The 27,133-nt window shown below is 35.7% G+C and overlaps 1 protein-coding gene across 1 annotated transcript; it reads left to right on the plus strand.

Moving 5' to 3' along the window:
• Positions 1–64: 64 nt before the first annotated feature.
• Positions 65–27,043, plus strand: LOC135696587 (serine/threonine-protein kinase greatwall). Its single transcript, XM_089113837.1, has 16 exons — positions 65–3,401; positions 9,089–9,180; positions 9,695–9,750; positions 10,423–10,520; positions 11,545–11,636; positions 12,342–12,434; positions 13,188–13,234; positions 14,066–14,154; positions 19,706–19,827; positions 20,297–20,543; positions 21,006–22,114; positions 22,560–22,692; positions 23,124–23,237; positions 23,626–23,727; positions 25,407–25,517; positions 26,013–27,043. The coding sequence occupies exons 2-16, from the start codon at positions 9,145–9,147 to the stop codon at positions 26,057–26,059; spliced, it is 2,496 nt and encodes an 831-aa protein (XP_088969963.1). The 5' UTR covers positions 65–3,401; positions 9,089–9,144; the 3' UTR covers positions 26,060–27,043.
• The last annotated feature ends 90 nt before the right edge of the window (positions 27,044–27,133 follow it).

Consider the following 27,133-nt stretch of genomic DNA (forward strand, 5'->3'; position numbering starts at 1 on the left):
TACAAGAGAAATCTTCTAGTATTTTCACGAAGATTTTCCTCTAAAAGTTATTATCAGAAATCTGCTGTGTATTTTGATACAAAAACAGACTAACTGAAGAAAGTTCCAAACCATTTTCACTAGAGGCCTGTCATGAACCAAAATTGTACCCATTATCTCTCACTGGATTGCCTGATTGACTGGTATTGAATAAAATCGAGGCGTTATCGTCACTTTTCTTGGTAACAGAAAGCTGGATTTGGAAAGATTTTAGATCACTATTAAAGACTCCCAAACCCTACGGCCCAGTGCTTTACGTTGGTAAATATGCTTCAACAATACACGCCTCATATTGGCATGAAATGAGATTTAGGCCAGTATACGCTGTGTCACCGCGCTTGGCACTCACAATTCAAGACGTCAAATGTGTATTTATGCCATTAAGTAACACTCCACTTGTTCATGAAAGCCAAAAGTCGTTTACTTCTTCGGGAGCAATGGGACTGATTGGCCCCTCCGCTTACGTTGAATTATTCTCCAACCTTGCACTGAAATGGCTGACAAATACTTCAGTTCTTATGATTCTCGACGAATTTTGCAACCAATGAAAGACACAAGCTGATTCCACGCACAAGAAGGGTTCAAGAATTCCATCAAACAGAATACTGAATACAGCTGGAGACTATCTAATTTGGTGACCTTATTATTATAGTGCAAGTGAGAATGTGCCTCATAAAATTGTGAGTTTATTTATGGTTAATACAGTTTCATTTCAGCAACTCATTTTGCGATGCCAAATTCATTGTTCCACGCTTTTGCTGATCAATTGCCTATAAAGCAGCCATACATAGGCTCTTCCTGGGCTGAAATAGAAGATTTGATTATTTTCAGTCTTTGTAATATAAGGCCATGCCGTGCCTTGATAAAAAAATTGAATACATTTATATATTTTTTTATTGTCTGTCCATGGATGAGGGTCGAACTCATTGATAATTACAGTTTTTATAGATGATCAATTAGTACATTTTCTTGTTTAGAAACTTTTCCTTAAAAAAGCATATGTTCCCGCTGCTAAAAAGGATTTACTCTCTGCCAACTTTCAATGGCCAAGAAAACCTGTAGAAATTCTAAGCCGAAATTTAGGAAATTTAAACCATCATGTGACTCGAGCATCTGCTCTGCGAAAATAGTTTTATTATTAGATGTTATGAAAGTGTTGCAAAACATTGCTTAATTTGCAGATATCGATTAGCTCGCTTTCTCTCGTAAGGGGTGAACTGAGAATCTTTGATCAAAAAGGGAAAGAAAATGCAAAAATAATCCAATGTTTTGAGCAAGTCAGTACTGTCTGAGTACTGTAAGATTGCCATTTAATGCTAGTCATGCAGCAAAGACCTTCCCCGTCAAAATGTTCTTTGGTACCCCAGACCTGTCATTCTTAGGTTCATCAATTAATCTAACAGAAATTTTGCTTCTTTTGTTAAGCTAAAGAAACACAGATCTATACTCCGGAGGTCAGAAGTCTATAGTTTTATATTCAACCCATAGAAATTTACAAACTTGAGAAAGGAAATGGAAGTGTCACGTCAAAGCAAAACTTTATGATCAAATAAATGATTAAGCTATAGGTTCTCCTGGGAACCCTACCCTCACTGAAGATAATAGACTGGATTTGGGGTACTGAACAGTTAAGAAGCTCTCGCTGCTTGTTCAAACTATAAGACTTTTCTGTTTCAGATTTTGGAAAGAATGGCGATGGTGTTCTTAAATATGAAAGTGCTATCATAAAGAACAACTTTTTCGTAACCAATAATGGTTCAGACAGCGACTACTTCAGTTTTCTTTTCAGAATTTTCTATTTGCTGCGTTGTTATCGTTTTTTGCTTTGATAGATATCTAAGAAACGCAGTACTACTGAATACTCAGGTCGTATGGAATCAAGAAACTTTCAGCACTCGGCGTTTTAAAAATTGGGTGTTAAGTGTTCATCCTGAAGCAAAATTTCCTCCGTAATTGCCCTTTCGATCTTAAAATTTATTTTATCATAGATAGGCAGAGGATTCTGTTTGTGATAATACCTATACTATTAGCAGTTTCTTGAAGTATTTAAAGTGCCAACATCCTAACACCAAATTTACGTATGAAACAGAGAAAAACTGCTGATCAGCGTCCTCTGATGATTTAGGTTCCCACATTGGCTATGGTTTGCGAATCAGATTTTGATTGGAAGTTACGCAAATGCTTTTTTCTAGATAAAGACGACCACAAATTTTGAAAAAAGTGTAAAGAGAGCTCAGATTTGTGAGAGTTCAAGAACAGGTGTGACACACGAAAAATGACATCAGAGTTGGTAGTTCTGGGTATAAGTGGACAAGGATGATTGATTTAGGCAAGAAATTTACAGGGCTATAGCTAGGAAAAACAATGTGGTGTTGGTAGGCCAAAGCAGGATTTTTTTGAGTGGACTATTACTGAAAAGCTGATGCGTCGTTTAAAAGCTTACTTTAGTCAATTTCAAGAGTAACCTTAAGATAAGAAGAAGAGTAGAAATGTATCATTTTGTGAGATTTTCTCTCTTGAACAGAACTACCCAATTCATTGACACTATCCTTATTTTGATTTTTTGTTAGAGCTGAAAGACCCAAAGATGAACTTAAACGATAGTATAATATTAACTTTTAAAAGTAAATTGAAGAGTGCTTCGTTTCAAGTTTCAAGGTTGTTTGTACATAACTGCAGAAAGGTGTACGCGTGAGCACGACATTTAAAGACCCTGAGTTTTGAGTAGGGGCTTAATATTTGGAATTTTAAAAACTTAATATTTGGAATTTTTTGCAAAAAAAGGGGTGCCTGGTAGAGAGGGTAAGAGGGAAGTTTCTTCACATTGCTGGTCCCTCCACTTCTTGGCGCGGGCCCTTTTAAGAATGCTGCACACTACAAACAATGAAGTTCAATAAAACCTGATTTTTCAGATTTCGAAATAATCTCAAGAACAATATTCAATTACATAATGTCCACAGCTATTTGTCCCGTGCTTTACCCTCTAGAAAATTCAATTTTTACGTGTGATGATATACAGCAAATTACTTTACTTGTTTCGTAGTTTTTACTGGGATCTTGTCCTAGATTGCATTTGCTTAAGCGAGTAAAAAAAGTGAAAATAGTTTTGTTGAAGGGTTCTTTGCTCAAGCAATCAGGAATAAGGAAATTTCTTTTTGGACAGTAAAACTGGAATTTCAATGGATGTGAGACACGTCTACCATTTTTGTTGCCTTTGGACTTTTTAGGGACTTCTGTTGTTGCTGTTGCTTTTCGAATATTCGCGCCGTTCAAAGGAAGATGTCGGTGCGTTGATTGAAGTTTTTAAAGAATTATTGGAAAGTTTGTTTATTGGAAGTTCTCTTGCCTCAATTCCTAAAATGGTAAGCTGCGTTCAGGGTTAAAATGATTGATTTTCAAAATCGGGAGGATTTAATGATTGACTTGAGAGAAAATGTTACGAGAGGTCTTTGCGCGTGGGCATATTGGCCTATGCCTATTTAACTGATGTACCTGTCATCAAGATGGCCTTGGATTTATTTCTTTACCATCAGAAATTCTGAAAAATACCCTTAAGCCGAAAAAATATTTCGTAGTTTAATTATTGTTTTATCATGGAAGCTCACGTTTTAACACGAGATCACTGCTTTTTTATTTGCGTGATGTCGCGCAACGCCATTTTCTTGATCATAACATAACCATTATTCAGCAAATATATCTAAAATATGTCTATGAATGCAAATACATGAACTTACCTACATTATAAGGAGATACAAATTATACTACGATAAAAAATATTCTTAAACTAGCAAGGCAAAGAAGTTTTCAACTATCTTGTTAACAAGCTTTACGATAAGATTTTTGAGATAAGGTTTACGCAAATGTATAGTCTAAAGAAGATTTGTAATTTCTATAGAAAGATAGACAGTGATAAGCCGTTGGTTTTGAAATTGAATGAAATTATAGGAATTGTGGCTCAAAAAAGCATTACATTCTACTCCTATGTTTAATATATTATTTTAACAGATTACATTCTCTTCCTTTGTTTAACAAATATTTCTTACCTTCTTGGTACACTCCCCACACGAAAGTATCCGGACAGTTTGGAATTAAGTTGCAAATCTGTTGTTAGAGAAATTTGTTTAAAATTTCAAAGGCAGTTTTCATGGAAATATTTTTATCAATTTCCTTGATTTTTTCTTCAAGTTTTTTGATCTTTCATCCTTTTATTCGTTGGAAAAAATAGTCTTCTCAATATGTAAGCAAACTCTATGAGGATTTTTTCAAGATGGTAGCAACCAAAACAAAAGAATTGACTTCTGAACAGTGTCTAGAAATAATGTTTTATCACATTGACAGGAAAAAGCTTTCATTAAATCGCTAGTATCATTGGATGCAAAAAGACTGCTGGTTTAGACATATGCAAAAAAATTTGAAAAACAATAAGTCAAAAAAAATTTTCATGGCCAAAAAGAGCAAGAGCTCTCACAACACCAAAGTCTGAGCATTCTGCTCTAACCAAATTTGCATAAAAACTGGTTTGCATCATTACACAAAATTGCATTAAATGTTCAGAAACAATTAAACTTTTAAAAGCTGTCTATAAATATTGCAAGGAAAATGATAAAGGATTGTGAATGTACCCTTGTACCGACCGATTTTATCAAGACTTGCAATGGTAAAGAAATAATATGGTTTTATGGCCCTGCACTGAATGATAGTCTTCTTTGCAAGAAAATTTTTGATCTGATAAAATTTTACCAAATGTCATCCATGTTTTAAAATCGATTGGTGGCATCTCCATGCAAACATTATTCCCAACTGAGAGTAAACACATTTTATTTCTCTTTATTTGAAAATATTTGTGTCTCAAAAACCAGTCTCTAAAGTATTATGAGGTTTTATTGGCCTATTTTAACTGAGTCCAAGTCACCTGACTTTGCTGCTCTTGGTCTATTTGACATCAGTTGATTTGCGTAAGGCTTGTAGTGCAAAGATTTCCCATTTTGACAAAAAATGATAACGGATAAAAGGTCAAAGTTTCGCAGCATTTTAATGTTCTTGTTTATTTTGAAAGGGTTTCTCAAAAAATAATTATCACTAAGTTAAAAGATCGTTATCGCAAGCCTAAATTTGTTTTTTTCTGAAAGTGCAATCGATCTCCAAACTGTCCAGGTACTTTCGTTAGGGTTTTGGTTTTATAGGCATAGAAGATAAAAACTAAAAATCAGCGTGTGAATAAAATTGTAAAATCCAAAATGGAAAGATGAGAAGAACAAAGATAAGGTGTAGTCACTACCACCTGGTTACAGCCTCAAACCCAGATGGGGGGTGGTTGTGTGTGCCCCTTGTATGTTTAAACAATTAGCTTGAAAATGGACAGAAAATGATAAAAAAGCAACTCATCAGCCAGAAACCCATGAGAGACATTTTAGGCTTTAATTTTTTTTGTCCAGGATCACAGTTGCAAAATAATTATCTAGGTAGTAAGAATGAAAATTGAATAACCAGTGAATGCCATACCTTAGACGTAACTGTGCCTCTAGTGTAATATTTCTATGTTGTTAAAGTTGAAAGTGCATGATGCTTCGAGAAGCGGCCTTGTGTTAATGGCCTAATTTAAAGTGGCTGTAGAATTTACTGGGCATGTGGAAGCTAGTGTGAAACTTTTTACCTAGGCCAGTCTGCAAAGTATGAGAGATGTCTGCAAATTATCAGTTCAGTATTGTATGCTAAAATTTTAAGTTGCATGCATAATTAAATTTGAAAAAAATTTGTTCCCATGCCACATCATAAACTTGGACAGGTTTTATTGTTCCATATGTAATAATTTGACATGGGCTAGATAAAATCTGCTGACTGATTAAAAAGATCATAACCAAACATCTTTAACACTCTCATCATCATGAAAATGATCATATTCAGTTCAGTTTAGCCCAGTTTGGATTTTGTTTGAACTTTGCCATTACATGTGATGTTTGAGGAAATTCAGATGACAAGTCTCCATGCATCAAGATGACTAGACCTTTTGTCTATTAAATAGCAAGAAGGAAGGTAAGTGCAAACTGGAAAACAAATAGTGAAAAATACCATAAACATTTAAGATAAGTTTTTAGCTTCAGATTGATGTTACAAAACTTAAAAAATGTTCCTTTTAGATGATACAAATGTAATTCTGTTTTATGAAATCCTATTCCTGATAATGTCATAAAATTATCTATGTAGAATTCTAAAGTATTGAACAAATGACTTTAAAAGTGTTTCAATGCAACAATTTAATTTCTTTCTCATCAAAAAATTGCTTAAAATTTCTTTTTATTAAATTTTTGACTTCAGACTCAGGTTGAAAACCAGGATATAATGTCTATATACAAGTTTTTTAGGACAATGTTAGTGCTTGTGGTATTGTTCTTATGATGATAACAAATTAAAAAGTTCATTAAGGATTTGGCTATGATTAGAAACTCAACTGTGTGAAGTATCTCAAGCAAGCAGTGTTTATGGTTAATTTTCATAGAGTTTTTATTGTTTTTTTGCTTGGTCTCCAACAAAGTCAGGCATAATAGTCTCATTTATTCACCAAAGGCTTGCAATATGAATTCCTTGCACAAATATTTAAAAACTCAAACAAAAAGGGGCCAATTATAAATCGTAAAGATATTAAAAAACCTTGTTAGGCTTGCTATGCAAACTATGCAACTCATTCAAAACAATATCAGTTGCAGCTTAACTCAAGTGGAGGGCCCCTTCCATTTGGTTTTTCTATGTCAACTCAGATTATGCTTTCAATAACAACAATTAATATTTTCATTAACAATCTTTGAGACTAGGTCTTTTCATTTTGATTTTTTGAAATCATTAAACCAAATGTCAGGAGATGTAATCCTAATTGACAGAAGGCAATAGAACATTTTTTTGATCAATTTCAAGGGATAAACATTGCCACTCTTGTCGTCACCAAGTAAGTACCATGATATGATGAGCAGTAGAGGGGCATTTTTAGTATGAAAACAAGAAATATAACCTTTCAAATTCAGCCCTGATTTGATTCCTATAAAGTCAAAAATCTGTTATCACTTATGGCAATTAGGGACAAAATGCAACCATAATGAGCAAAATTATACTTCAACTTTGATGAAGAGCCCTCTTTAAAAGTTTTAGTTAATTTGAAAGAACTCGGTAATAATTTACTGAGCTTTTTTACATACCAGAATTAGTGCTCTTAGAACTGAAAGCATTTCAAAACAGAGCTATATATTTAAATATTATATTGTGTTTCAACCAAATGTTCCAATCTTTTTCAGTTAGAAGCGGTATAATCTACCTTATTACTCCAAAATAACACAGTACACCAAATAATGTGGAACAAATTTATGTGCTCACAAATTAACGCGAATAGCAATATTGGATTTTAAAATGTGTGGTATTTAACATGAATCAGTGAAATTCAAATCTTCAAATGGTATTTGATTAAAGCAAATTTTCAATGTCAGCATAATGTTTTTTGCTTAAAGGTATTCTAATTCAGTACGGGGAAAAAATGTAACAAAAATACTTTCAAGTCAAGGTGGATTGGAGACTATTAGTCATGTGGGAGGATACTGAAAAATTATCAGTTTTAGTGGCTAAAGTGAAATAGGTCAAGAATCATCTGACCAGCGAGTACATTGATGATTAAAAAATTCGAAGCATTGAGCAGGATAGAGATGACAAAGAAAATGTGGAATTTCGTGTGAAACTGTTGATAATGAGGATTCAAATGTTAAGATGTAGTTTTAGTTTCTCTTGTACCTTGCCTAAAGCTAGAAAAAGATGTTTTATCTTCAATAGAACTTGTGAAAAGAACACTTTCCAGTCCTTCTGTTTTGGATGCTTGCTATTATCCTCGTTTTTTCAGATATAGTAATATATTTCAGTTATAAATAAAAATCTGGCTATTTTCAGTAGTTTTGAAAAAAAATTAAAGGTTGATGAAATAAATGGATGTTTATTTAGCCTTAGACATTCAATAATGGACGTGAAATTTACTGGGACCAAAAGGGTTTTAATTAACATGGTAATTGTCCATTCATACTAATTACTGTACCACATTATTTTTGAGTAATAAGGTATTTTAAATTTGTTTGGTAAACCTGGCTTTAATATTAACTGTTAGCTTAATTTGGTATGAAAGGAATGATTTAGTTCAGAAATATATTGCGAAAGAGAATTGTTTCTTTCAGAAAACTGAGGATTTCTACATTCTCCAGTTACATAGGTTACCAGTAATTCTGAGATTGAAATCCAAGTTTAGTCATTCCCAATTATAGTTACACTATTTACACCATATGACATCTAAACAGTTGCCTGATGGTTATGTTAAGCATGAAACTCAGAGTAGCAACTTCAACCATCCTGTTCTATACATGCAATGCCCTATGACAAAACCTGTTTTAGTTGTCCGGCGGGTAATTGTGGCAGAAATGGAATTTGGGATGTCAAACTCAGTCTCAGAAAGGGCCAAAAAATAAAGATGGTCTTGTTAACAGACCAAAAATAACATTGATAAGCCTGGAGTTTAGTGACATTAATAAGCCTGGATGACAGCTAACAAGGCAAAATTGTTTTTATGAAATAGGTTCTGCAGGTAATAGATACTTCGAAGCCTTTAAAACAAACACTGCCGTGAGCTACAGAATTGTTTAAGGAGCCAGATGTGGTCTGGGGTGCTTTAATCTACAACTTTAAAATGGAAGGCTAGACAAAACTAGTCAAATATATTTGAATATTTGGATTAAAGTTTAAATGAGTCTGAACAGCTATGATATGTTGAGCTGAGTGACTATAACCAAATTTGGGTGTTTGTGTTTGTCATTATTAAAGAATCATTCCAGCTCTTTTGAGTTATGTTGTTTTCGAATCATCTTATGTTGCTTGAAAGAAGATGTTTTTTTATCTGCTGGCAACAACCTTAAATATACAGTGAATGCTGTCTGTTAAATATTAATTTCCTTTAAATGCTCTTTTGGAAAGCTGACAAGTTGTAGTTCCAACCTCTATAATTTTTAAACTCTTTTTTTCGTTTGAAAAGGATATCTTGCCTGGGTATAACCAATGATACAATTTTGAGGCTGAAAGGAACCAGTCATGGATCGAGGAAGAGAGCGAATAAATTCTCACCAGGTTTTTATGTTTTTATATAATTTTTTGTAAAATGTAAACTTTGAATTTCTTGTCAGAGAAAAAGGTGAACAATTGTCAACTTTGTAATTTTATACTTACTAGAAGAAAAGATGGATGTTATTTTCAGTTTGAGAAAGTTAAGCTTATGCAAGAACTTCTTTTTGTGACTTCAAAAGTTAGGCTATTTTTCCACTTTCTTGTTCGTTTTGTACAGTAACCTTTGTCCAATGTTTTTTTAAGCTTCTCCAGTATTATCACAGTTTGTCAGGTCAACCCATGGTCAGGAGGTAGCACCCACCTGAATTAATCAATTGGAACATTGTGGCAACACATTTCATACAGTATATTCATGCTATAGTCCTTAAGAAATCAAGTTTGCAGTTAAATATGTTTTTAATTGATTTTATTTTTGTTTGTTTTCAATGCAATTTTCTTTGTGCAACTTTTAGAAATTTTTCTGTCATCGATTTTTTTACAATTATCTTTTAGTTAAATTCATAACTATTTTTCACAGGCCCCAGGAATCAGTGATTTTGAGTTGCTGAAGCCAATTAGTAAAGGTGCCTTTGGGTATGTAACTTTTATTTTTATAACCTTCCACTTTGAAGTGTTTTTGTTGGTCCCAAGTTGTTGGTTAATTTGTACTAGGGGCTTTTGCTATGGTGATTTCCATTTTTAGTTTCTCCCCATAATTTTTTCACCCCTGATCCCTTAATTTTATCAGAAAAACAGCATTACCTGCTCTTGTAAGACATACTTTTAGCAAGCTTGCTTATATAGAATTTATAGCTACCCAAAGTCATCTAAGTTCCATGAGTGCATAGTTTTTGGAAAAATGGCTATGTTTCTACCTAGTCGACACTGTTAGAGCACTTACACCAAATTTCAAGAAATTACTAAGTTATTTCCCCTCATTACAATCAGGGGCGGACATTTGGTCAAATATTGGGGGGGGGGCAAACCTATTGTTTTAGTAAGATGACGTCAAATTTCCTATTGTTTTAGAACAAAAGACCATTGTCCTCTAAATTATTGGGGGGCGATCGCCCCCCTCGCCGCCCCAGGTGTCCGCCACTGATTACAATATTGCTAGATGTCAATGTTCTATGATGACTGGTTAAATTCTGATAAACAGGCTGTGTAAAATCCCTCCATGTAGAAATCAATTGACTGGTTTGAAACAACTTGATATTTTTTCATTTCTTTTTACTTTGTTGAAGCTTCTATGAATTTTCTCCGTAGGCATGTTTATCTTGTGCGAAGAAAAGGAACTGATAAAATTTTTGCCATGAAGGCCATGAAAAAGACTGATGTCCTGAATAAGAATATGGTAGAACAAGGTATGTGGTTTACAGTTAATTTGAAAAGAGGGCTCATTAATAACTCTCTATCAATGGGAAGGGCTTATTAAAAACTAGGGTATATTTAAAGAACAACAAGCTTTGTAACCCAAGAACTGGAGATAATAAAATGGAAGAAAAATATCTTTGATTAAATTGATGAACATTTACTAATGCAAAGAGCACTCTAAAGAAGTTGCAATTTAATGGCTGCTTTTTCGTAGATCCTACAGTAAAATAGGGGAGCATATTCGACAGGGTTGAGCTTACCGTATTTATTCGAAATAAGCCATGGCTTATGATTACTTTTTGGCACGTTTGCTGTGGTTTATAATCAAGGACGGCTTATAAACGAGGGCCGCTTACATTGTTTTATCCAGATCCTGCCAAGCTTTCCTGCTACAACCATTGCCAAAAGTACTTGGATCACCCAGCAATTTGCATTGTGTTTTTATATTTTTTCAATTCTTTCTTAGATACTCATATTTCTGCACCCCCTTGCCTCCTAAAGAATGTTGATAATTTAGAAAAATATCATAGAAGTCGCAGAAAAAAGCGTTCTTCCTAATCCCCTAAGTTGTTTTTAGTCAACCAGCATTGTTCAAAGGGGGGAAGGGGAATGGCTGAATTTGCCCTTAGAAACTAACGTTAGTGTACCAAGACTTTTGGCAATCATTGTACCTTGAAGCTGAGGGTGATAATTTAGAAGACTAAGAAGAAATACTTCTGGGTGCTATTGATGATCCCATGTTGGATGATATTGTTGTTGATTAAACTTCTAATGCCATCCATTTTGTATCCGTCATTTCAGACCAAGTATTTCTACGTGGTTTTGTGTATGCGGCTTATAAACAAGGGCGGCTTATAATCGAATGAATACGTTACCATCAAAACTTGACTCTAAAGAGAAGGGTTTGTTTTGAGAGGGGGGGGGCATTTTTGGAGCGAGAGAGCGTATTCGAATCATCATGGATCATTTTTTGTATTTATTGCCCATTTTTAATCTAGTTTTAATTTTTTTCAGTTGTTGCTGAGAGAAATGCGTTGGCTGTGACAAAAAGCCCCTTTGTTGTTCAGCTTTTCTACTCTTTTCAGTCAAAGAATAATTTGTTTCTTGTAAGTCTGTTTTCTGTGTACTGGTTTAACTATCTTTATGGTTAGGTGAAACTATATAGCTAGAAAAAATCTTTCATAGAATTTGTCGTACTGTTTATTTTGCCAGGTCTTATAAAAATGTTTTCTCGTCGAAGATTCTGTTTTATTAGTCAGATTCTGTCAAACTGTTATGTTATCTATCAACAACCACAGAAATTGATCCAAAAATCTAATGACGATGCAATATAAAAAAGATTATAGAGAAAGATTAGCTTTTTTAACGTTATGATCTTCTCTATAGCAAATAAAGGTTTCGGACGTAAACATAGATAAAAATTTTACTGTTTTTCTGAAGCACAAGCCAGAACTTGTTAGTTGTTTAATACATATTTTGATAATTTGTTTCTATGAGTCTCTGAATTTTATGCAAGTTTTTTTTGGTTGAAAAATTGCCATCATTTAGGTGCATTGGAGAATTCATACACCCAGCATTGTATTGATGTCATTGTATCTTGATGCGGTTAGCTGTATAACGCTTAATTGTTCATACTTTAACATTTACAGAATATTCGTTTCGTCGACGATTTGTTTAACTTTTAGCAGTAAAATAAGTAATTCATAAGAAAATCGGCATGTAATGGGGTATAATTAGACGTAAAACACATTATTATTTACCGATTGTACTTAATTTTTTAACTTAATTTAAACTTAATTTTTGCATTTAAGGTGATGGAATATTTGATTGGCGGTGACTGCAAGTCGCTGTTACACAATCTAGGGTATTTTGATGAGGAGATGGCCAGGCTTTACATTGCTGAGGTGTGTGACACAAGTGGTTTTCACTCCATCTATAACCTTTTTGTAATAGGCTTGTTTTAAAAACATGTTCTAGGTTTGTGTTTTATTGATTTCAATCAGCTTTATTTAAAAAAGTCATTTAACAGTGTAAAATTTCTGTCCCTGATCTAGTAAGCGCTTCCTTTCGAAATAACCTGACCGAATAAGCTTTCTCCTCAAAGGCAAGAAGTGACACAAATGTACCATCACTGCAACAAAGTCTTGGAACACTAACGTAGGATTTCAAAATCAAATTCAGCCATCCCCCTCTCCCCCTAGGAACAATGTTGATTTACTATAGAAAAAAGAAAGGGGTTATGGAGTACGCTTTTTCTTGTGGATTGTTTGATATTTTTCTATACTTTCAACATTGTTTTGGGGGGAAAGGGGGGTGGAAGTGGTAGTATTCAAGAAAACAAATGAAAAATAGAAAAGCACAGCGCAAAATGTTAGGTGTTTCAAGTAATTTTGGCAGTGATTGTATATTAAATATTTCGTTCTTTTAAAAAATGGACATAAAAATTGACAGATATTATTGGTTTCGTTATCAATTATTTTTTCACTGATGTGAAAAATTTAATAAGCGCCCCTGCCGAAGTAGTGACCCTGAGTTCAGGTGAGAATTCTGAATAAGCGCCCCGGTCATACACGGTCATATACAGTAAAATCTTCTTAGTGTTCTGCATCAGTCCTCACGTATTTCATCACTAGTAACTTAATATTTGTTCCACATAGGTAACGCTTGCGTTGGAATACCTCCACAAACATGACATTGTTCACAGGTATTTATAATATAAATCTTGATCTTTTCTGCAACATTACAACCTGCAGGCTCAAGTCTATGCTTGTTAAAATTTTGATAATTTCAAAAGCAATCTTCTTCTAAACGTTTCCTTGAAGCTATGATTAAAAGGTAATTTTTCGAAGCCAAAACAACAGCATAGCAGCTCCTTAGTTTGAACTTGTCTTTGCTTTTAATGACAATTACTGCTTTTTGGCCTGACTTGTTATCTAATGACCGCTTTGGGTGTTCTGCTCACAATTATTCCTTGAGGCTTCTTGTTTTACAAAGACCGTTTGCCTAGTTTATTCATATTTTCTGCATTATGTGTAAAATTTAGCTTGTCATTTTCCTAAAATTACAAGCTTTATTGATTAATTTTTGTCTTGACGAAATGTAGGCCTAGGTGGATTAAAAATTTTGTTGGAGTAAATGATATCGTAGAGGGTCTATTTGACCAGCCATTTTAAAGCACCAACTCCCCATATGCCCTTATTCTAAGCAAAGGTTTAAAATAAGTACCCCTTTTCTAAGTCCCCCTTAATTTTACAAGGGAAAAGACGAATGCAAGAATTCCGTGGCAGATTGTGGTGCTTCCATGCGTACTGTTTCAAATTCCTTTTGTGGCATGTTTTTAATTCAAAACTTTTATTGTCCAGTCCTGCCTTTAGTTTCTTTGGCAGACTTCCAGACTAACACAAATCAACAGGCTAGAACTAGAGTTCAAATGTATGATGAAATTTCATATGAAATTCGAGAATAAACGCTTAATAGATTATGTAGTATGTTAATTTGATCTACTTAGGGTGATTGGTATGCATTCACTTTTCAGGGATATCAAGCCAGACAACATGTTGATATCAGACGAAGGTCATGTCAAGTTAACTGATTTTGGTCTATCAAGATTAACTCGCAACAGAAGTAAGCATTTTTGTAAACTAAATTTTTTATCAGATAGAAGTGGTGGGGGTGGGGTTAAGGGTGAAAGCTATTGCAAATGGCGTCTGGAAACCCAAAGGGAACTTTAGTATTGGTTTTTTAACTTTCTCGTTCTTCAGTTTGGGCAGCTTCGCACTCTGATCTTTTTCGTACTGATTTAAAGAATCGAAGCTTACTCGAGGAATACACTTTTGCTCTGATGAAGCCCCGTATGCCGGGGCGAAATATTAGCCTTCACTGATTTACGTGTATTTGTTGTTGTTCATTCTCGTCGCATTGCGGTATTTCTTACAGTAAATGCCCGCATATGAGAACCTATTTTTTTGAGGTTCAGGCTGAAGTAGGTTCTTATTGAAAAGGTACTTTGATTAATTTCAGGGTATGAAGGTTCTTATTCGAAGGATCCCTTCGAATCTTTTCTTTCCTTTGCTTTATCCACATCTTTTCTTTTCTTTTCTTTATCCGCACAATATACTGTATGCTGTCCCAACTTCGAATTTTGCGAATGCAGAGTCGATCAGTCATCTCTCCTAGATTTTGATTTTGTGGAACTTAATTTGTTTCGACGCTGACCTGTTTCATTTGAAATGACGATTAAACACAAGGACTTTCATTTAAGGGATAGCACGCTCATTCGAGGGGGAAGACCCTCATTAAATATTCGAATGTTTTAGGGGAGGTGCATTGGAATGGGGTTGTTTCAGTTAAAGAGTAGCTGCTGCTAAGTTGCCGGCGATCTTTCATTTCATCTAAGGTAGTCTGACAGTTTAGATTCACTGTAGAAAACTGCAGTGACCATTCTCCATCCGTAATATTTCTTCCATTGAATCATTGTCATTAACACCTTACATTGTCATAGTAAATTCATCAAGACACAACGGTCACACAACAAAAACATCGTCTCTTGCTGGCTCCGTTTTTTCTACACGTTAAACAAGACATAAAAACAACAGCATTTGCAACAACAAAATCAAAATATAGGACTTTATGTAACATCAACCAGCGTTCCTATAAAACAAGTACATAGGTATTCGGGTGCTAGAAATTTTCAGACATTTATAGGTCGTTGTGTATGGTTCACATGAATTATCTATTCAGGACACTACTGTATCAATTACACATGAATAAGTTGCAAACCTATTTTTAAGAACAATGCACACTGGCTTGTTATTTCTACCATTTTTGTCATTATAACTATATCCCCAGCTGCCATCCGAACCCGAACGACTTCAAATTGTTTACATACAACTGTAAGTATTGCAACTGCCGCTTAGAACGCGCGCGTACGGAGCGGCTTCTTCGCTTACAGAAACTATTCAGTGGTGGCGAGTGAATTTGATCCAAAAAGTCCAAAATTAAGCGAAGTGTTTGAGCACTTCAGTATTTCTGTGGAAAGAAACAAGAGGGCAAGATGAACTCTACAACCCTATTTTATTGCTGTCAGTGAATTATTCTGTAGGGATGTCTTTGGTGTTGAGCACCGCTTCGCCATTTCTGTACACGGCGTCTCCGGTTTCTTTTAAACAATGTCTTTGATGTATTGTTCTGAATATTATATTCAATATTACAATCTTCCTATTGTCTTTTAAACTACAAGTTTTGTTATTGATTGAAAGGAACATTGATTGTTAAGAAATTGGTAAGGGACCGTTCGCACCAAGCATCTTGTCTGAGGTGAGGCTTTATGCCCCATTCTCATTGATACTGCTTCAAACCAATTCATTTTTCTCCCCGTTGTAAATGTTTCCCTGCATTCGCTAGCTCATGATATCTTAAATGCTGGATCTATTCTTCTAACCTGTTGTATCATTTTTCTGTTTCCCTTATATTTCAAGCTCGAGACTCAATCTCAATGCATGAAACTTGGCAAATTTTATTTCAGTGCAATATTTTTAAAAAAACTTTACCCCTGAAGGCAATGGTACTCGATTTTGAAAGAAATTCATTTGAAAAGATACCTTCTCCGTTTGCCATGGAAAAACAATGCCTCAAAATGCAAATATTTCTAAATTAATATGGTCAGACAGAAACACCTACGTTTGTCGAATACTACCCTGGGTTACAGAGCGTCAACTGTAGCAAGTGGGGCGTCGAGGAAATAGGGCGTTGCGCCCCCCACTTTCTACACTTGACGCTCTAGAACCTAGGGTAGACGAATGCGTGAGAAATCTATCACAAGTCCACCAGCTACTCTACTTCATTAAAAGTCCTCATCAGTCATTTTACAGCTTTACCATCGCGTAACTCTTTACGAAATAAACACTCTGAGATGACTTCATTTTCCTGGTTATCATAAAGATAGTTTTTCAGGACTCAATTTTACCAATCAGAAGCCAGGAAAACCAGATTTGGTCAGTTTGGTTAGAAGAACTGGAAAGAAAAACCTGGTTCAAGTTCCAAACCTATTTTTAAGAGTACAATGCACCCTAGCTTCTAAGCGACACCTGTCTCTTTGTCCTCTGTCCCTAATGAGGTTAAGTAGCTTTTATTTTGCTTGCACAAAAATGCACTATAACTTGTAATTCATCCTATCTTGTTGGTAAGGGAGGCAAATTCTGATACAGTTTGCCTGTGGTATCAAGAGAAGTTGCATCGAATATGATGCCAGTGATCATTGTATCCACTGTCTTGCTTTCATCAGCAATTGGCCTCGATGTTCTTTTTGTTTTTATGGTGTTCAGATGTGGAAATGAAATAGCCGGATGTCGCCTGTTGCTTCAGCATTTCTGCTATATAAGACTTTTCTACTGCATTTCAAAGCTGGCGCTCAGCTGGAGCTGGTCGTTTAAAGAACCCTTCGCTATTAAGATTTTTGGATTTATGGTGGTTCATTTCGCTCTGACGTACATGATTGGTATGACCGTCGTAAATTTTACTCGTATTTTCGCTGTTACGAAACCGTTTTTTTACCTGTCGCTTGTCAAACGCCGAAAGATTGCAATATTTCTTTGTCTAATCTGGTTTATACCAGCGATTACTTTGCTGCCTGTTTTGCTTATTCGTGGCTGGTATTGCCTGGAAAGCATCTGTTTGTTTATACTTGCGACGCTTAGTTTTATGCACCTCGTCTTCAGCTCGGTAGCTTTCGCTTGTATAGCGACAAGAATGCGAAACAGACGCAGAGTCTGGACGCTATCAATGCTCTCCACAGTTTCTCGTTTGTCATTCAGCCAAAGCATTCGTCGCTCGTTCAGGATTGCTAACAGTTCGACAAAGTCATGCAAGACTATGTTTTTGGTGACAATTGTGTTTTCGATCTTCGTGACTCTGCCCATCCTCGTATACACCACGCTGAAACTTGCAAATAATACCAAACTTACATTGCCTTCGGTCTTCTACTGTATCACAGATGTTAACTTTGTTCTCTATCCTATTATTTACCTTATTGGAATACCCAGCATAAAGACAATGTTGAATAAAATTCTTATTGGTAAGGAGCTGCACCCGAAGGTGCAGAGTTCTCCTTTTTTGGTGACGCAAGAGTGCAAGAAAACGGCCACGATGGAAGTGAACGGGGATGCACCGATCGCTAGAGGATTTTCTTGCGTAGATGTTTAACTTTTTCACTTTGAATTTTTAAGAAAAAATGAGTACTTACGATATGGAGATGGTCGGCCATTGTCGAAAATGCCTGCCACAAGTCTTAGGTTGCAAATTTGGGATAATATAAATAGAAACCCTTCTTACTCTTGTGATAATGTTGAACAACAACAGTTTCAGTGCTTCAAATTCTTCCAATCTTATACTATCAGCTAGAATTTATAGGTTCGAATCAACATTATTAAAATTCCAAAGTACCATACAATTTCTTTTTCTCCTTACATCTTACCAGCGTCGCTTTTTGTGATTTTTGTAAAATTTATTGCACTTTAGATATTTTTAATTGATGTTTATTGATATAGATATAAATGTGTTCTTGCTCGAGGCACAGCAGCTCTGGAAACTTTGTTTATCTTTTTCAAGACTTCATTTTGATATTCATAACAAAGAATTTATTATTTTCGAGCTAACGGACAAACTCAATGTCTGCCCGTTTTAGTCCGAGGTTGAGTCAAAATACATGGATTTGTGGGGTGGGGGTTTTAAGGGTTCTATCACGGTAACTTGTACATGAGCATGAACCCAGATGATGCAAAACGATGTATTAGGGCTGTGCATGCAGATCTTTTTAGATACAGTTTAATCGCATTAAGTCAGACCCTTAAAGGGGTAAGGAAATGATCCGACTCAATGAATGTCCGAGTTATCCGCTATTCAAATAATTTGTTTCCAAAAATTTTTAAATAAAGCACCAATTCACAGTCAAAGAGAACCCGAAAATTCAAGATATTTTGCTTAGAGTAAGAAGCGTTCTTTGTACATCGGTGCAGTGTATGAATGCCTTTTAGGACCACAGGGGACCAGTACAATTTTTGTACTGTTGCACAAGATTGTTTGCCTAACAGAGAGTGCAGGCAGTGTATGTCATATACAATCTTGTCATATAGTGTATGTCATATACAATGTTAGAAAGGAAGCTTGTCCCAAGCCCACCGCAAAACCTGTAACGTGGCCAGTTCTTTCCTCGCTGCCCAAAGGGTCCCCGTTTTATGTAACACTGATGCAGGGATAACATTCATTTGAATTCCACATTTAACACCGTAATTAGAGAGGCTTGGCCTCTGTGCAATCGAAGATACATTTTTCCTTTCCTTACAAAAGCCCAAGCATATTTTCTACAAAAAAAATCAAGCTTAACAACTCACATCAGTCGCGGGAAAAGATATCTAACGAGAATGCTTTTCGAATCATCAAAACTTCTTCTTCGAATTCCAATTGCTTCATTCATACGGATCGAAGATCAGAATCGGAAGCAATGTAAAAGGAAGAATGGTGCGTTTGATTGGTTCCTCTTTTCACCAGACAGTGCCCACTAAATTCTCACACTAACTTCAACTAGATGAAATGAGCTTGGAATGAGTTACACTGACCTCCAGAGCAACTTCCTTTGTAGGGCAATCTCGTAACCGAAACTACGACTCGCAATAAAGCAAGTAGCTTTTTGGGTTTGCGATCTCTATGTGGTGCAAATAAAAGTCACTTGGAGATAATCATCTACGAACTTCAAGGAATAACCCCAAAACTATCGTTTTGAAGTAAACGTGCTTCGTTGTGTGTAAAACAATAGCAGCATTGGGCTGTTCAGCAATCGTAATATTATCTACGACGGTATAAGTGATCACTGTATGCGGTTTTCATTGAGAAAATAGTATTAAGCAAGAAAGGCCCCGGATCCCACACCTGTCGAGCACCAATCTGGTTCTATCCACTTAATCAAGGGTCCTTTACTTTAAACACGCCAAAAGTCTTTCCTAATCTAATTTCAGCCTCATGACCAGACACATTCATTCGTAGCAAAAGGATCAGAACTCATCCTGTGTTTGTGTTCTCTGTCATGTTCATTCTCGCTTGGCTGATGTGTATGTTATCGTGATCATCCTGCCATTTGTAAAAATGAAGGATTTCATATTTTAATACTCCTTGCTTTTTCTAGAGCCTAATTTTCACGATCTGCTGGAAACACCCAGTGCAGGGAAATTTGCTACCCCCTCGCAGAGACACAAATTTTGGAGAACCCCAGGGCAGATTGTCTCACTCACAAGTGACTTCACGTTTGTATGTGTTAATTTTGATTTTTATCAAGGATTACTAATTCAGAACATGCCTTGGTATTAAATTGACGAAAGCCCCTTTTAGATTCGCAACTATTAGTTCAAAGCATAAAGTATTATCCACGTAAAAATGGATTACATAGATTGAGCGCAAGGGAAAAATTTTCATTTGACAAAACGGTTATGATTTGCGTATAATTCCATGTCTTGTTAAGGGGGTATACGTGTAAATACGCGTGCTTAAGAAATAATGTTGGATTATGTTGAATTGCATTGCTAGTTACAATGATCTCGTCGATTGAGTTTGATTTCTGATTGAAAGTTAAGTGATCGTTTTTGGTAGACTTTTTAGGTTACCACGATTGATCGATCGTTTGATCGTTCAACTCAGATAGTTAATTTAGTCTCAGTGCCATTTTTACTTATTTCAAAATCAGTCATTCTATTTGTTGATTGCACGATCGCACTTTCAGTCAATACCAAAGCCAAAAAGAAACCCCGTGCTTGGTGAGAGCAGACTTGTAAACAAGACACCGGATATCTCAAGCCTATCAAATCAAAGCTCTCAGTCGGCATACAAATTCAACGCTCCCGTTAATCGCTCGCTGCGCTGTAGCTCCGCGGCGCGGTTTAAAAGACCGCGGAACACCAGTCTGAGCACACCGAAAACTTGTAAAGTCACGAGGAAGAATGAAAGTGGTGCGTTTATTACTGATTTCGGTAAGTCCAATTTGCGAAAATAATCCTTTGATACCGATTCAGATGAAAACGAACTTTTCTACTTAACCGCGTCTTGAATTAATAGATGGAGGACCGCTCATAGGAAAGTCATTTGGTGCACGGTATTTTTTTTATCTTGCGTCTGTTCTCTCACAGCATTTATTAGCAATATTTAACTGCTATGGTTGTTTAAATGAAATGAAAGTTTGTTAGGTTTAAATGCATCAGTTGTGTGAGAGAGATCAATTTGATAAATTGTTGTTAAAACAGGATTTCGTGTTCATTTGGAATGTTGAAATTTGAGCCGAATCAAATAGGGTTTATTTTTGTGACTTGGGCCTTACACTTTGTATGCAATCTCTGAATTTGCCTGTTTTCTGTTTTAACTAGTTTAATATTGATTTTATTAATGTTTATATGAATATCAAAACGATTAGATGTAAATTCTCAAATTGTTTTCAGATGAAGCAGCGCCAGTAAAGCACATTAAGTTTGCGTCACCCACAGAAAGTAAGGAAAATGAGAACGACTCGGATGACGCAATCAGTCCGATTCCTGTTATACGGTGCACTGGCCTAACATCAGAGTTCGACAACTTACTTGTAAAGGATGATCTGAGGTCATGTATGAAGCGAAACCAGTGTGAAGCTCAAGACCAAATCGGACCTAACAAAAAACGCGTACGGCTGTCGTCTCCTATCAATACAACTTCTCATTCGTCAACTGATGACGAAATAACGTTCCATCCGAGAGCTTTTTTCAATTCGGATTCAATTCTTATGAAAGCTGGAAAAAATATATCCGGATCTACTACAAATCCGGAGGAGTTGGAAAATCCGGGAGAGCCGGTTGAGAGCCCATTCAGCTCACCAAATGGTCACAGTTCTGGTTATGGCACGTGTAATATCAGTGGAGTGACCACACTTACCGAGACGACTCGAATGAGCATTCAGCATTGTGATGTTGATACTGAGTCGGATTCTTCGTTTCAAAATGACCTGAATGGTTCATTTTTGTCTCCAGTTGGATCTAGCAGATTGGGTCCTAATACGGTAAATGTGGCAATTTCTTCTCCAAATGATTCAGCTCGACTGACTGCCTTAGACAATTCGATACCACTCTCTCCAATGGAGATTGGAGACTCTGTTGCTTTATGTAACAAGTTTTCGTCACCAGTTTCCAGCCGATTCCCGCTGGCGATGGGGTTTAGCACAAGCCTCCCTGGTGGAAGCTGTACTCCTTTCTTAGACAAAGATCGCCTAGCAAATGGTGATACAAACAAATTGAGGGTGCCGGCTCGCGGATCAGGCCAACAGAAACTACAATGTTCTTTCGAAGCCGATGATGGCATTGAGCTGTCTTTGTCAACAAACAAGGAAGGCGACAGCCTCTCATTTGAAATAAATACACCCTCGGTTTCAGTTTCTGACAACGGTGAAGAGGCTGAAAGGGCTCTGGATCATGTTATGCAAACTCCGGTTGCTGGTTCTCAGTGCCGCTCTCGTATGGATTCAAGTGCAATTGTCATGCCAAGTGTTTTTAAAACACCAGCAAATGTTTGCATGTCTAAGGTATATCGTACTGTTGTTTTTATTCATGTCCTTGCCAGAATGCAAACTAATGGCATTCGTTAAAATGACAAAAAAAGGTTCATTAGGACAGACCCTCATTTTTAGGAAAGAGGCTGGTATTGGAATTGCAAAATTTACCATAAGCAAAGATACTAAAAGTATATATGTAGCGAATATAGTATATAATGTTAAATGCTTGATTAAGAGAATATGGAAAGTATCCCTAGACAATTATATCAGTATGTCTGATAGCCCATATTTGTTTCCCCACACATTTCAATATTGTTACAGACACAACCTAGTTTTACCTAAGGCCCAAATCCAACGCAGTTGTACCAAATCTGAAATTCTATGATTCGAACAATATTCCTGGCTCAATACTTTTCTGTACATATACTACCTTTGGTAAGCAAGTTACATAATATCACTGTTACAATATCAACAGGGGGACAATCAGAAGCGGACACCTTATAGGACACCTAAAAGCTGTCGCCGTGGGGGTGACGTCAAACCATCCGGCTGCATCATTGGTACGCCAGACTATTTGGCTCCTGAGATTTTGCTGGATCAAGAGCATGGTATGATGATTTTGAAACTACGGAGTATCTTACGTTTTTGGACCAAAACATTTCAAGTATAAAACGGAAAAAGGACAAAAATGTTTGAGTATATGGTTAAAGGTGACTTTGTGAACTACTAGATTTCCTTTTCAGTTCCATCCCCCGCCTCCTTTGTCCCTGTCTTGGTATAGTTTTTAAGATTTTTTTCTCATTTAGTTTCAAGGTTTTTTCAGGATACGGTTCCAAATTGTTCTTCTTTTCAAGTGATAATGAAAAGAGGTTCAGATACCTTCCAATCCCTTCGACTTGGTTACCTTAGACACTAACCAGTGGCTCAAAAATGAGAAAGAGGAACGGAGAAACTGAGATGTGGAAAGCTTGATGAGAAAGTTGATGTTTCTACAATATTTTAGTCGTTCCGGCATTTGCTTATTCTAGCTTTCTTTTAGGCCCATCCGTTGATTGGTGGTCTCTTGGTGTCTGTCTCTACGAATTCCTCACCGGTGTGCCCCCGTTTAATGATGAAACTCCAGAGCTTGTCTTTCAGCACATCCTAAACAGAGGTACTTTTTCCAATTGTATTGCAGACATGTTTAAATCTTTCGTGAAATTCCAAAAAAAGATTTTAAAAAAGTATGTTCAAACACCTTATCCAAGAAGGGTTAAGACCGAAATACATTGCGATATGTTCCCGATCCTAATTCCTGCTTGAGATGACATTACCGGAAGGTGGACAAAGAAAAGTGCTATTTTTATCACCGACAGTTAGTTTGTAAATGTCTATTTAATCAAATCATCTAATCGACAGTTTAATCAAGAGTCGATTTTATGATTAAAATCCAGTTATAAAACACTGCGCTTTAAATTGCATTAATGTAGCGAACAAAACATTTTCCATGAATGGCACACTCTCACCTCCATCTGCTTAGGTTCAATGTTTTGATTTGCTAGATTTGATGTGGCCTGAAGGGGAAGAATCATTGTCGGACAAAGCTGTAGATGCAATTGAAAAGATCTTGGTTTTTAAGGTCAAAGAAAGGTTCACTGCAAAAGGTGGGTTATCTTCATGCTTTTATGAAAGTGTATTGATATCAATGTGTGATCAAGATGATCGATCATTGATTTTGTTGATTAATCGTCCATGGAAAGATTGTTTGCTGATCATGGTGATAGGCGTGGTGATTGAGTGCTTATTGTGTTCTAGTGTAGTAATGGTGTCTTATTTTTATCAAAGTGATTTTATTATGTTTTGCTTATAGTTTTGTAGTTGGCTTTCTATAAAGTTTAGGTTTCTGTAGATGATTGATCACTTGTTTTTTTACCTTGTTTTTTTACTTGTTTTATTAGAGGTGTTTTTCTGTTCGACTATCAAGTGGTTCTTAGCAATTTTTTGTAAAACGTTTCTTCGATTAAATACAAACGAAGTGAATTATCTAATCTAGGATTTCCATCAGGTTCATCAAACAGTGTTTTCTAAAAACTTCTGAAAGATCTTAAATACTTGCGGAAACAGAATCTGAATTAGGTCATGTAACTCAGGGCCGTAACGCCTTTTGGCCTCTTGGGCGCCGTAGGCCCCTCTTTTAATAAAGAAGGCTTTGGTATTGATTTAGTCAGTTTGGTGTCGTAAATCATTTTCATTGTAATGATTATTAGGCAAACAGGAACAGAATTCAGAAAACTAAGAGATATGTGACGTCTGAGGGGAAAACCGTTTACTTTTGAATCTGAATGGATTTACGTCACCAACTGAAAAAGGAAGTAATCCAGCAAAGAGGATTTTCTATTTACATACCCAACATTCCAAAAATTGATGAAACACAAGCAGTTTTGCTAAATTTCTCAATTCTTTGTTTGCCGTCAGAGAATCTGACCAAGAACAATACACATAAACCTCGTTGGGGCCCCATAACGTAATGAATTCTGTTTTTGATATGGACTCAATTAAAACTAACAGAATTATACCTAAAAATAGTGAAACGTTTTAAACAATTGCAAGAAAATTAATAGAATGAAGCTGATCTAAAGGGTATGGTCGCAAAAATGTTCGTCTTTCGGTTTTGCCATAAACCTCTCAGCGGCCCTGTCTCGGGTTGTCACCTTTTGAAGTTACATCATAGTTACTATGGTTACATGTTGTGTTGTTCCAGCTATTGTTTGGCAAGGATTGTATTTCAAGAGTATTTCTATTTTTGTGGAGGCAACCTGAAAATTACCACAAAATACACATGAAACTGCAAAATCGGTTAATTATTTTCAGAGTGTTCAGATTTTCGTGTTTCGTATCTTAATACGTAAGCTTAGATCCGCGAGGCTTCTATATCGTTCCGTATTTTGCTCAAGACATTTTATCGACTGTAGTGAATTATTGTTAATGTCTAGACTTCAGAGTTCATGTACAATTGACACTGTTTCGACACTGAGTTTAAGACAGCTTAAAACATCTTAAAAGAGATATTGTTGCGCAGAAATTGTAAGTATAGTCGAATTAAGCAGAAGCTTCGAAAACAGTTTTCATCATAATCAACATCATCAAAATTACATTTAACGACCCATTGCGGGTCAATACAAATGTCTACGTTTGCTGAAATAGACTGTGAAAGGATTTTGAGTTACACTGTTTTACTATGTTATCAATGTTTTAAAAACAAGTGTAGTAATTCCCTTGGATAAAATTCACCAATTTATTTTCGGTAAAATACAATAATGAACCTTTTTTCTTTCTTTTTCAGAAATTAAGACACATCCATTTTTTAGTGAAATTGACTGGGAGAATCTTCACAAACTGACTCCACCGTTCGTACCTTCCCCGGATGATGCCTATGATACGGCATATTTTGAAGGTATCGTGTGCCTTTTTTCTTACTTGTGTTTATCTAGATTACAGAATAATTGCGAAATGTTAATCCTCTCCCCGACAGTTAGCTGAGCATCATAGTAAGTGAACTAAGGCTAAAATTGGGTGTTTCGTTGGGGTTATTTCTATTCATAGTCCTTTTTGAAACTATTTATTTTGATTCTCCTTCATTCAAAGATAAATGACAAAACTTTTTGATGATTACACATTATTACGTATTTTTCATGATTTTTAAAGGATATTAAGTTGAGGTATTGAATTTTACGCTGGATGTGTTGTTAAGATGAAAAGCTGATTTTCTTAAAACCCTCTTTTATAAAGAAAATATGATTAGGAGAATAAAGAGGCAAGCAAAATTGTCCCTTTCTATTACCCTCTTCTGTTTTTGTGTGTGTGTCTTTTTATCATTGTCAAGATTAAAAAACGGTCTGTGCTCTTTTTTTACTCCATTACTATTCCATGGTGTTTGTTTCTTTTTCAGCTCGAAATAATGTCCAAAATCTTCAAATTTCTGCTTTCCGACTTTGACTTTTCGCACAAAGAATCAAAATTATAGGATTGTCAGAAATAATTTTATCAATAATTTTGTAAATTGAAAAATAATGACCTCCAGCATAATCTCGTGTAAATATTAGAGAGTGCATCAGGTCAGGTCCCGTTTGATGTCATTTTGTTAATTGAATTAAGGCCACTTTTATGGTTATCAGTGTTTTGGAATCTGGAGTGTTCTCAGAAATCGATAATCGTTAAGTTATTCCCTTTTATTTATTAAAATCCTTCACTTTGTAGACTTATTATTTGCCCAAATGACCCCAACCGTGCGTTAGTAAGTTACGGGCTGATTTTTTACCCTTAGTTTTGAAATGGTATTGAGTGATGTTCACTTTTTATGGTGAACTATTTTACTAATGAATACGTTTCGACTTGATATATTGTTTGCGCTGGGTCCTCTTATTACATACAGATGAAACAGACTTCAATAGCTCCTTATAACTCCATGAAACAGATATTCCTTATAACATAAAAGCAATCGACAGATACTAAAGTTTCATAAGCCCATCGGTCGTTCATCTATTGGCCCATCAATGAACACGTGAGGGGCAGTACGCTTAATGATTGGCCAATTGTTGATTGACAGATGACGTACGCCATTTTAGTGTCTGGCAACTCCCTCTTATCAGAAGTATTCATACATCAATCTTGCAAACCGTTTAATTATTACATGCAAGCGCTTGATTCGTATTCTTAACTTTGTTACGCTTTCCCTAACTTTATTATGTATTCTGCCAACGGGCAAAATTTTTGTAACCAGCGGGCTGCCAAGATATCAGACACAGTTGATCGGCTACTGCACAAAGATCTTGTTGATAAGCTCTTTTTAACATTAAAAATTTGGGAAATATAATTGTGTATGGTATTTGAAGAATAATACTATTTCTTGCTGTTTTCTTTTGAGATATGAATTTAAGTTTTAATATTTGAAAATTCCGGTGTTTTCATACGAAGAATGTGAATTTCGTTTTCTTTCTGTGTTTGATCTGTTCAGAAGGCTTGTAGAAGTATCATCTTTATCAAGTTCCTGGGATTCCAATACGGTTCCAT

The sequence above is a fragment of the Rhopilema esculentum genome, chromosome 18 (genome assembly GCF_057945365.1).
Source record: "Rhopilema esculentum isolate cy_ngs chromosome 18, ASM5794536v1, whole genome shotgun sequence".
NCBI lineage: Eukaryota > Metazoa > Cnidaria > Scyphozoa > Rhizostomeae > Rhizostomatidae > Rhopilema > Rhopilema esculentum.

Bases quoted from the DNA above. Each gene is read 5' to 3' on its own strand.
- LOC135696587 (XM_089113837.1), top strand. From the start codon at position 9,145: ATGGATCGAGGAAGAGAGCGAATAAATTCTCACCAG. The intron at 14,155-19,705 runs GTAAGCATTTTT...TGCTTTTTCTAG, and splicing joins AAGATTAACTCGCAACAGAA to AGCCTAATTTTCACGATCTG. The intron at 19,828-20,296 runs GTATGTGTTAAT...TCGCACTTTCAG, and splicing joins TCACAAGTGACTTCACGTTT to TCAATACCAAAGCCAAAAAG.